This window comes from Meles meles, chromosome 10 (assembly GCF_922984935.1).
Source record: "Meles meles chromosome 10, mMelMel3.1 paternal haplotype, whole genome shotgun sequence".
Taxonomy (NCBI): Eukaryota; Metazoa; Chordata; class Mammalia; order Carnivora; family Mustelidae; genus Meles; species Meles meles.
In genome coordinates this window covers 92795875-92808344 of record NC_060075.1, presented here as the reverse complement: position 1 = coordinate 92808344, position 12470 = coordinate 92795875, and the positions used below count along the sequence as shown (strand labels likewise).

General features: G+C 39.0%; 1 protein-coding gene across 3 annotated transcripts in view; it reads right to left on the bottom strand.

Moving 5' to 3' along the window:
- Positions 1-3848: 3848 nt before the first annotated feature.
- STARD3NL (STARD3 N-terminal like) overlaps positions 3849-12470 on the bottom strand; it is a 54052-nt gene continuing 45430 nt past the window's right edge. For all 3 annotated transcript variants that reach the window (XM_046020860.1, XM_046020859.1, XM_046020862.1), the window contains 2 exons: positions 5229-5304; positions 3849-4088 (listed from right to left, as the gene is read on the bottom strand). In XM_046020860.1, coding sequence (XP_045876816.1) covers positions 5246-5304 — 59 coding nt within the window. In that variant the 3' untranslated portion in view covers positions 3849-4088; positions 5229-5245. The remainder of the gene's footprint in view (positions 4089-5228; positions 5305-12470) is intronic.

The following is a 12470-nucleotide window of genomic DNA, read 5'->3' as shown; positions in this document are numbered from 1 at the left end:
TGAATTTTGTACTGTTTTACAAAATAGGCACAATAAAAACAAATGTCTACTTTGGCCTCTGTGTACTTTCACTTGGTGCAATCTGAGAGTCCAAGGTGAGGGACAGCATGACAACTGAGCCTTCCAATTCAGCACTGATTGTAATAATGGTCAATTCCACATTTCTGATTTTTTCTCTGAGGTAGTCCTTACGATGCCTTCTTTGGGGGCACCAGCTGCAAGAGAGCCACAGCCAGTAAAGGTGGCCTGGTATTTCTCCTTCAAAGGTCAGCAGATTCACTCATTTGGTTAAAGACGCTCCAGTGGTGACAGTGTATAACCTGTCGCATGACTGGTGGGTGTGCTCAGACCTGTCCCAGTGTGTCACGGGCACCACGTTCCTGATCTCACAAGAAGCCCCACGAGAGCGGCACTAACACTGAAAAGGTAAGGTGGGGGAGGGGTTAAGTGCTTGGACTCTGAACCCCAAGTGCCAGGATTGAAATTTTTGGTCTACAGCTATTTGAACTCTCTGTGCCATTATTTTCTCATCTGTCAAATGGAGTTACAATGTGTCCTGTCTCCTGGGGTTGTGTGGATGAGAAGAGTTAATTTTGGGGATACAGGGGAGTCCTCAGCAGCATTAGCATCTACTGTTGGCAGCGCTACTTTAGAAATGATAGCTAACACACCCACCCACCTCCCACACATACAAAACGTATGCACTGAGATTTATGTGTGATACCATAGTACCATTCACGAAGGTCCCAAATTCACTCAAATGCCCAGTAAGAAACTAAAAAAATAGTTAAATGATATTATATGATGGAGTAGTATACATCTACAAAAAATATAGGTTGTCAAAGAAATGTAAAGTTAATCAGAAAGTATTGCTGAAGAACTATGCATGCCAGGACCCTTTCAAAATTCTTTTTTTTTTAAGATTTTATTTATTTATTTGACAGACAGAGATCACAAGTAGGTAAATAGGCAGAGAGGAGGAAGCAGGCTCCCCACTGAGCAGAGAGCCCAATACAGGGCTCGATCCCAGGACCCTGGGATCATGACCTGAGCCGAAGGCAGAGGCTTTAACCCACTGAGCCACCCAGGCGCCCCCCTTCTAAAATTCTTAAGAGTACAACTTCGCATGGTTCCAAAATCAAAACACTCTAAAAATGAAACTGTGAAATCTTCCTTCAACCACTGCATCGACCTCCCCAGCACTTAGAAGTCACACTTTAGTTTCTTATGCATCCTTCCAATTTTTTATTTATGCAATATTAATGTACATATAAAAAACAAATCCACATAAACTGATTTTCTTCCTTCTAACACAAAGGGAGTATACAACATACATTATTCTGCACTTCTCATGTATGTGTCCTTGAGCTCTTTATATGTCAGTATACAGGGACACTTAGCTCCAAGGTATTTCACAGGTGACTCTAAACTTTCTAAGAGACATTATAAGGTCAGTTCCTTGTGATAGACCAATGGATTATGTCCAATCTTTTACTATTATAAAATATGTTGAAATTATAATATTGCCTTATGTCAATATACGCTTTGTGTCACTATGGACATGTGGACTGGTCATTTTACTAGGTACTGTCAGCTGACCCGATAGAGATAGCACCACCATGCATTTCTACCACCATGTAGGCGAATGTCAGGAGACTGCTGCCAAACATCAGGATTTTGCTAATCTGACACATGAAAAACAGTATTCCACCATGTTTTGAATTTGTCTCTGATGAGGATAAGCATCTTTTCATTTTCTGAGTTTTTTATATTGGTGTGTGCAATATTCATTCAGTCCCTTGACCACAATTTCTATTGAGTAATAATACTAACAAGTATGACACTCATTTATATGTGTGTATATCTCTTCAAACATGAGTATAAAAATGTTCAATGTATATTCAGATGAACAAATAAGTGGTTGTTTTTCTTCTTTTCTAATGAATCTTTTTAAAGTAGAAGTTTTTATATATTAGAATAAAACAAGACCTCATTTAAAATTGGGAAGGATTTTTTTTTTTTTTTTTGTATTTAAAATCAGCTTTATTTTCTATGAAACAGGTTCTGTTGGAAACCACATGTTTCCCATGTGGAAACAATGTTAAGATCCACCAGATACAAGAAAGTGGAAATTTAATTTTGTTCTATTCACTGATTCTCAAGAATGTGATCAGACTTCTTTAGGACAAATGCCTGGCCTCTACTTAGAGATCTGAACCTGTTTCCACACGTGGAAAGCACAGAGACACAGAGGGGAAACTAACAAATGACCGGCAGCTCTGTGGGCTGATGTCACTGCTGGGGCTCCTAGGCAGTGTCTCCAGTGGCTTCCAACTCCCTTCCCCAACTGGCCCTGAGCTGCCCCGGACTGGGAGGTGCGGAGAGCAGGAGGGTGGTGATGCTGGAGATCCTGTGGGTGGCAGGAGGACCCTGGTGTGGCGATGGTGCTCTATTTTCTCGGGCTTGTTTTATCTATGTGCTCTGTCTAATGTGGTTGATTCGTGGAAAATGCTTGAAGTCAAACCGGTCCCTGCTGGTTGGGGCTCTGCAAGCATTGGCTTTGGGTGTTGTAAGATCAAATAAGGACAGTTAAACCACAGCCAACTAGCTCACTTCCTAAAGGCCACAGCTAATAGAAAAAAAAACATATCCATCACACACGCATGCTCCTGCTGTCAAACATACTCTCAGGCTGTGGGTGAGGGTCCCCTATTTTATACTGAGTTCATTCCAAGTAGCTGCTATGTGAGTTGGGATCGTATGACCAGGACTGTCGAGATGCTGCTCCCTCAGTCCACTCCAAAGACACTGTTCTGAAGGAAAGAGCATGCACACTCCTTGTAGCACTAAGTGATTCCTGACATTCCACCGAGATATGCGCTTTTCCGTGGCAGGTGATTTACTGAGGCTTCGATTTTCAGTCTCATTTAGTCGGTGTAGGCAGGGTGACACGAGACCCTAGCCGTGAGGCTACTAGCACAGGGTGACTGTAGTCGACACAACGGCAGGTGCGTCTTTCCTCACAAGAACACATGGACATATGGAGGCTCTGAGTTCACCTGTGTCACTGGATGTCACGGGCTGAGTCATCTCAGTGAGTTCAGTAGAGTCAGGCTGAGCCAGGCTCCACAGAAGACATGCACATCAGGTAAGTGCGCGGGGGTGGGTGGGGTGGGGGGACCAGACCTGATCCGACCTGCACAAAGGTCACTTTCCAGCCAAACCAGCCCCAGTCAGTACTCACAACTGAGTTTTTCTTGAAGAACACAATGAATAAGGAAAAAAAACTAAGAGACACAGTGTCTTCGCATGAAGCATTAAGGGAAATATTCATGCTGGAAAGAAAGAGTTCACAATATAATTTAGTTTATTTTAATTCAAATTAGCCACACAAGGAGAAATGATGGCAATGATTTCAGACTGTGGATTCAAAATAAGAGTCTCACACTATTTTGAAAAGAAAGATGCTATTTCATAATGAAAATAATACAAAAATGTCTGGTTATGCTCTATATGTACTCACATTCCCTCCTGGTCCCCTCTGGTAATTCCAATACTGCAAGCCAAATACATAATGAAAAACAAGAAAAATAAAATGAACCATTTTGATATGTTGGTATTTATTACTTTTTAAAACTGTACAAAGAGCGCATAAGCGTGAGTTAAAAAACACAAGGGAAATGTTGGATGTTAAAAAAGAAATACAAAAGAAATCTGAGACATGAAACAAAAAATTCCAAACTGCGGATCAAATAAAAAGATATTTTGCTTACTAAAAAAGTGTTATTCCAATATATTCAGAAGTCTTTTGATCAGGAATATAGCACAAGACTTTGCTCCCACTATTCATGAACAGATCAGACTCGTCTCACTGAACACGGGATGGATCGTCACATTATCTTACCAGCCACAGGCAGGTCCTAATGTATGTGATCTGGTACAATGTCTATGAGGTATTACAATAAATAAATTCTTTATTAACTGTTCATTAAAGTCAGCAGTGGATGTCACCTTCAACTTTCGATAGCAAGACCCCAGCTCTGGTCCTTTTTTCTTCCTCCAGTGACTTTCAGTGATGAACTTTCACACTTGGAAAAAAAGAGAACATAAAAATATTTAAGCAGCACTGTTACAAAGTAAAGCGCTACGCTTTGCCTTACGTTTTTATGAGAAAGTCTGTGTGCTGAAGACGGGCTGTTACAGATACAAAAAGACCTGGGTGTGGCCATGCAAGAATTTATCGTAAGGCATATTAAAGCTTTACTATTTACAGGGCCCCATCTCTGCTGCGTCTCAACCACCGATGCAGAAAGCGTGTCTCAAGCATATGGGGGCCCTGGGCGTGGAGAAACAGGGTCCACTCACTGGCCCAGGCTGCTCTGCAGCCAGTCCCCACCTGTCCCTGCTGCTCGGCAGTTCCGAGTCAGCCACCACTTTCCTTCTGTCCTCATACAATTAGGCAGAGCTGCTGCTACTACAGTTCACTTTGTGTCTATTTGCTGGCATTTCTGAGGCTGAAGTGATTCCCTTTGATGATCTGAACAACAGGCCTCACCTTGAGGCCCATCACCTCCTGCTCCGACTGGACCACATGTTTTCATCTCAGAAGCTCCACAGCATGTGGGGGACACTGGGGTGCAGGGCCCAGGCGGACCCTGGTACCAGACTGGGCGGGCCTGAGTCCCAGCTCTGCCCCTTGCCTGCTGTGCTGCCTGGGATGGTCACTCACCATTCTAGGCCCACGGGCCCAGGTGTAGACAGACACTCGGTCCCCACATCCTATCCCACTGCTACCCTCACACAGTTATTAGGGCCTGTAACTGAACAGCATCTGACACGGAGACGTGCTGGCTAAGTAAACAATAATGAACTCGTCCTTATTCTGTAGAAATGTAGATGGTAACTAGACTTAGGATGGCAATCACACTGTAGTGATTTGTACTGTATACAAATACCAAACTCTAATGTTATACACCTGAAACTTACCTGTTATATGCCAATTTTACCTCAAAAAAAAAAAATTTGAACTCTGAGGTATTTTTCTTACTTTACAAATTCACATCTATGCAAAAGAATGTTAAATTTTATATGAATAAAATATAATTATAAATTCATGTGACTAGGATAAATCTGACTATATATTTGTACTCATATTATTGAATTTGATCTTGAAAGTACCCAAAGAAATGATCCAGTTTTTTGTTACACTGTTACTTTCAAACACTTACTTTACCAAAAGTAGTACTCATAGTTCCAAAAGTGGTTTTTCGCTGTCCTGTTTTTCTTCAGCTTCTTCTTCAGATCCTAAAAGGTAGGGAAAAGGGAAGGAGAGAAAAAAATGGTGAACCTTATATCGTTCATACATTCGAGCCCACCATTTCACTCTGGAATTATTTGTTTAGGAAGTATGTCTAATGAAATGATATTTGTTTTTCATTAAATATATTTTGCTAAAAATTAGGGAAAAAATGTAGATGTCTGAGGCTAGAAGAAAAGTTTAAAAATTATTTTATTTCCAGAAAATATTTCATATCTGCTTGCATTTATGTAGTTCATTACAGCATAGAAAATGCACATTTTATAAAGTAAGAGCAAATACATAATGAAAAGAACTATATCCAATAGGATCATAATTACAAAAATAAAAACCTAAGTACATATGTGCCAATCAGAAAGCCTACAAGAAAATAACCAGAGGACAGAATCATTTCTGGATATTCCAAAACGTGTAAAACAAACTGACTTTGTAATTTTTAAATTATAACTTTTTAAAAAAGCGTCTAAATAAATACCTTTATTTATACCCTTTATACTCATAATAATAAAGTATGTGGAATTACAAACACAAAACCAGCAGGAGGACAAACTGCTGTCTACATTGATGTGGCACAAAGTCTAAAGGACAGGTTCTGTGATTGCTATTCTGTGCACATTTTTATAAAAGCATGTCTTACTCTCACAGTCAAGGAAGGAACGCAAAAAGGGATCCATGGAAAGACAAGGTAGCGGGTGAGGGATAGAGCCGACTCACACACAAAGGAGCAGCCTGCTTCACTGTTGCTTTCCTCTGGTCAGATACCACACCTCAAACAGCACATTTCTGCTTCTGAGAATGTCTACCTCATTATAGCCAAGAACTAATTTGGTACAAGAGAAGAGTTAGCAGAGAATCTTAAGAAAAGATTGTACCCCATGTCTTAACTTCATAAATGTCACACAGCTCAGGTTAAGCTTATGGTAACATATATAGATGAAGGTATAGGGGTTGGAAGGCTTTACTTTTCATCCTATTAAATTGCTATAAATCATAGTCACCCTGGGGCAGACTAAATGCCTTCTCACTTTGAAATGAGTCTAAGGCAGATTGCCATGCCAAGTCTTCCTGCTTCTGGATTTAACTGTCCACCTGTCAGACAAATGGCACTTGAGCCCCAAGAGCTGACATGTCTTGTAATTATTTGGGAGTCCTAAATAAAGCCAAACTTTTAATTAAAACATAGGAATATGTATGTTTTCATAATTTTAAAAATAAATGCTAGCAAGGCCATCACCATATGGTCAAGTGAAATTAACAAATCTCCTTGAAAAGCAACTATAAAACTGGACTAGATGAATAAAATTAACCATTTCAGCAGTTGGGCAGTGTCCAAAATACACAACAATCAGAAGTGATTTTCTTGAAAAACTGCAGATCAGAAACAACAGTAGTGCTCCTGCCTGGAGCTGAGCCCATTCCTCACCACCTCCCAATACCCAGCTCCACAGGCATGAAGGTTCTTCTAAGACAGGATAGCCCACGAGGACTAGCGGTACAGTCACACAGTGTAAGGAGCTGGGTCAATCTGGGATGGGGGCGATGCGAAGGTGCGCTGACAACTGTGTGGTGTGCAAGCAGGAAGGCCGGGGGCTCCGCTGGTCTGCGGTTGGGGTCATGACTGCAGCGAGCATGTGCTCAGCTGAAGCTGTGTGCATGCTTAGAGAGACTAAAAGAGCCCAAACTAGCCGCACACTTCCTGCTTGACCCTGAGGCTTTGGATATATTGCAGAGGAGATGTGAAAAGACTCGGTAAATAGTACAAGCAGAGGAAAACTTGAAATTCCCTAAAATCTGAATATGTTACTCAATATAAACACATAACTATCTGTCAGAGGATGGAGGTCTTTATTTAAATTTCCAGTATGATTAATGTATACTGCTGTATTCGTTTCAAATGTACAATATAGTGATTCACCAATCCCAAACATTACTCAGTGTTTATCGCAATAAATGAACTCTTAAGCCCGTTCACCTATTCCCCCTATCTGCCTACCTACCTCTCACTCTGGTAAAAAGTTTGTTTTCTATATTTAAAAGTCTGTTTTTCTGTCTTTTTTTCTTTCTTATGTTCTACAAATGAGTGAAACCATATGGTATTTGTCTTTCTCAATTTATTTCACGTAACAGAGCCTAGAAGTCTTATCTTATCAAGGTGCCTGAGCACAACTTCCATCCAGTCACTGGCTATGACTAAACCACGTAGACACAGAGGTGGTCCCTGGCGAACTAGGCTTAAAAATAATGGAGTAGAGCCACTGAGAGACACAAACTGCAGGGGACATAATTTCACAGATTTAGCCTAAGCAATTTTTTAAGCAAAAGAAGAACAATAAAAGCAACCTTTTGGGGAAAAAAGTCAGACTCTAGAGTTGCTACAATGTTTTTTCCACAAAATACCTTTCAATTAAAAAAAAATAAAATAAAAAGAAAGACAAAGAATCAACAACTGGGTGGCGGAAACCCTGACAATTCAATAGAAACTGTCTCTGAGTGTGTCCAGGTTTTTTATTTAGCAAAGACTTCAAAGCAGCTATTATAAATATGTTCAAGAAAATATGGAAAGCCATGTTTAAAGAAGTAAAGTATGGCAACAATAAATGAACACACAGATATTCTAAAGGATGCAATAAATTATAAAAAAGAAAAGATTCTTTAGAAGTAAAATGTAGAATAGAAAAATATACTAACTTAAGTGAATAGAAAAATATACTAACTTAAGTATTCTCTAGAGGAGTTTATGAAAATATTCAAATTGGCAGAAGAAATAATCTGTGAACCTGAAGATAGCACTGTATGTTATCCAAGCTGAGTAACAGAGGAAAAGACTGAAGAAATACTGAACAGAGCTCAGAGGCCAATGAGATAGCATTAATGGAATGGGACTCCCAGATAGAGCAGAAGAAAAAAAAGAACAGGAAAAATGTTTGAAGAAACAATGGCTCAAACTTCCTTATGGCTAAACGCGCCCAATACTCTTGAGAAATATTAATCTGTAAGTCTAATAAAGCAAAGGAATATCAATTACTATATATACAAATATATTCACCTAATAGGCAACCTTCTGAAAGCCAAGAGTGCATGAAAATAAACACATAATACATCAAATCTCATAAGAGGTTGCTAAAGCATTATCTAGAAGAAAATTAATAGCTTCAAATACCTACATCAGAAAAGAAGAAAAATGTAAACTCCAACATGGAAAAGAAGAGCAAGCTAAACCCTTCCAAACACAATAAGGGAAATAAAAACTGGAACAGAAATAACTGAAGTAGAATGCAGAAAAACAAGAGAGAAATACCAATGTAAACCAGCTGGTTTTTTGAAAATACTTGAAAATATCAATAATTTGATAAACCTTAACCTAGAGTTACAAAGAGGGAAGGAGAGAAGACACAAATTACCAAAACTAGGAAAAAAGAACATCACTACCAATTCTGCAGAAATTAAAATATTAGGAATATTAATTAAATTACTAATTAAAGATTAAAGATTAGGAATGATTAATTAGGAATAATTAAATAATTAGGAATTAAAATATTAAGAATAATTTATGTCAACAAATAAGTAATTTAGAAAAAATTATGAATTCCTATAAATTCACAAATTGTCAAAGACTCAGGAAGAAATAAAAAATCTGAATACATCTATATATAATAGGTAAAGAAACTGAATGAGTAATTAGAAGTCTTCTCACAAAGGTAACTCTTGTTCCAGATGGTTTCATTGATGAATCTATCAAACATTTAAAGGAGAAATAATATTAATCATTCATAAGAAGAATTCATTCAGAAATAGTATGTTTGGAAAGACTTTCTAATGTATTCTATGAGGTCAGCATATTGAAGGTAAGGACATAATAAGAGAATTACAGACCAAAAGGTAAAATATCATGAGCATATGTTTTATATCTACACATATGTACAAACATTACCAGGAAAATATTAGCAAATCAAATCCAGAAAACCACTACTGGATTATACAACACGACCAAGTCAGATTTATCCTTTATATATAAACAGTTGATGTGATATACAGATAGTACTTAATGTGCATCATCATATCAACTGAATATAGAATAAAAACCATACTATCATTCAACAGATGCATGTAAAGCAGGTGAAACATTTAATGTTTATTCATGATAAAAACTCTCACACTAAGAATAAAAGCAAATTTTTTTTTTATTTATTTACAGCATAACAGTGTTCATTGTTTTGGCATCACACCCAGTGCTCCATGCAGTACGTGCCCTCCTCATTACCCACCACCTGGTCCCTCAACCTCCCAACCCCCCCACTCCCCCACCGCCCCTTCATAACCCTCTAGTTGTTTTTCAGAGTCCATAGTCTCTCATGGTTCATCTCCCCTTCCAGTTTCCCTCAACTCCCTCTCCTCTCCATCTCCCCATGTCCTCCATGTTATTTGTTATGCTCCACAAATAAGTGAGACCATGGGATCGAGCCCCGCATCGGGCTCTCTCCTCAGTAGGGAGCCTGTTTCTCCCTCTCTCTCTGCCTGCCTCTCTGCCTACTTGTGGCCTCTCTCTCTGTCAAATAAATAAAAAAATATTTAAAAAAAAATTTGCTACTGCAAATACTGCAAGTAGCAAATTTTTTTTTAAATATTTTTTTATTTATTTGACAGAGAGAGAGGCCACAAGTAGGCAGAGAGGCAGGCAGAGAGAGAGGGAGAAACAGGCTCCCTACTGAGGAGAGAGCCCGATGTGGGGCTCGATCCCAGGACCCCGAGATCACAACCCGAGCCAAAGGCAGAGGCTTAAACCACTGAGCCACCCAGGCGCCCCAAGGGCATCTGTGAAAACCCACAGCTGACATCATACTTAAAGCTGAAAGATTGACCACGTCCCTCCTGAGACCAGGAACAAGACAAGGATGTGTGCTCTTGATATTTCTCTTTTTTTCTTTTTTTTTTTTAAAGATTTTATTTACTTATTAGAGAGACAGAGAGAGACCACAAGTAGGCAGAGCAGCAGGCAGAGGAAGAGGGAGAAGCAGGCTCTCCACTGAGCAGGGAGCCCGATGTGGGGCTCGATCCCAGGACTCTGGGATCATGACCTGAGCCAAAGACAGCCGCTTAACCAACTGAGCTACCCAGGTGCCCCTCTTGATTTCTACTTAACATGGTACTACGGTTCTAGACAGTGAGGCTAGAAAAAAAAAATAAAATATATTTAATAGAAGGAAATTAAAATTAAAAAAGTCTTTAACGACAGATGACATGATCTTGTATGTAGATAACGCCATGGAATCTACATATACACAAAGCCAGAATTAGAACTCATGAACAAGCTTAGCATTGTCACAAGGTACACATTCCATATACAAAATATCAGTTAGATTTTTATACACTAGCATGGAAAACTGAAAGTGAAATTAAGGAAACAATTCCATTTACTATAGAACGAAAAGGTATAAAACGCTTAGGAATTACATTAACAAAAGAAAAGCAAAACTTATATGCTGAAAATTACAAAACAATGCAGAGAAAAATTAAAGAATAAATAAATCCAGAGAGGGTCTATGTTCATGGATTATAAGATTCAATATTGTGATGCCAATTCTTCCCAAATTCATCTATAAATCCAATGTAATAAGCTTTACTCACAAAAATTAACAAGCTCAACCCAAAATTGACATGAAGACCCAAAAGACCTAGAATAGACAAAATAATGCTGAAAAAGAACAATGCTGGAGAACTGATGTGGTCACCCTACAGAAAAAGTTGGGGGAGGCACGCACCCAAAATTTGATTTGGATGTTGAGACTGATGATGCCGCACACACAGAGGGTGTGGAAAACTCCGTCACTGACACATGAGGTCCTAGGGACCGCAGGGCAGGCCTTTCAAGCACAGGCTTGCAGGACCTGATTTCAAAACTACAGAAAGATTAAGTTACAGAGTAAGGCCAGTGTGGTACTGGTGCAAAGAGAGCATACAGGTCAGTGAAAGAGAACTGAGAGTCCAGAAACAAACCCTTACATTGATGGTTAAATGGTTTTTGACAGATGTGCTGAGTTAATTTGGTGCAGGAAGGGAAAGTCTGTTCAACAAATTGTACTACAACAGCCAGATATTCGAAAGGCAGAAGAATAAACTTAATTCCCTACCTTCTCCATACATGAAAATTAATTCACAATGGACATAAACTTAGTGGAAGAGCTAACACTATAAAATATTCTAGAAGAAAACATAGGAAGGATACAAGACTAAGGCAAGGAGTCCTTAGATATGGCTGCAAACACATTATCCGTAAAAGAATACATTCTGATAAACTGGACTTCATCAAAATCAAAACATGTGCTTCAAAAGGTTCCAAGAAAAAGATGAAAAGTCTACAGCCGGCGAAAGAAATACTTGTACATCATTTAAAGGACTTTTATCTGAGAAAGGACTTTTATCTATTTTACCTAGAATTTCTAAGGAACTTTTACAATTCAATAAGAAGACACAGAACATAACTTAAGAAAAATAAATAAAGGTAGTAAAATAGACATTTCTCCAAAGACATACGACTAATTAATAAGCTCATAAAAAGGTTCTCAAGGTCATCCATCTGTCCTTAGGGGCAAATGAAAACCACAAGCAAAGAGCACTTCAGACCTGCTACAATAACCATAATCAAAAAGCCCCTGCCAGGTATGGAAGAGTAAATGGAAAAACAAATCCTTACACACTGCTGAAGGGAATGTGACATGGTACAGCACTTTGGAGAACACTTTAGAAATCACTTGAAAAGTTCAACAGAAACTCACCCTAAGATTCAAATCAAAACCACACTGAGATACCACCTTACACCAGTTAGAATGGCCAAAATTAACAAGACAGTAAACAATATGTGTTGGAGAGGATTTGGAGAAAGGGGAACCCTCTTACACTGTTGGTGGGAATGCAAGTTGGTGCAGTCACTTTGGAAAACAGGGTGGAGATTCCTTAAGAAATTAAAAATAGAGCTTCCCTATGACCCTGCAATTGCACTGCTGGGTATTTACCCCAAAGATACAGATGTAGTGAAAAGAAGGGCCATCTGTACCCCAATGTTCATAGCATCAATGGCCACGGTCGCCAAACTGTGGAAAGAACCAAGATGCCCTTCAACGGATGAATGGATAAAGAAGATATGGTCCATATGCAC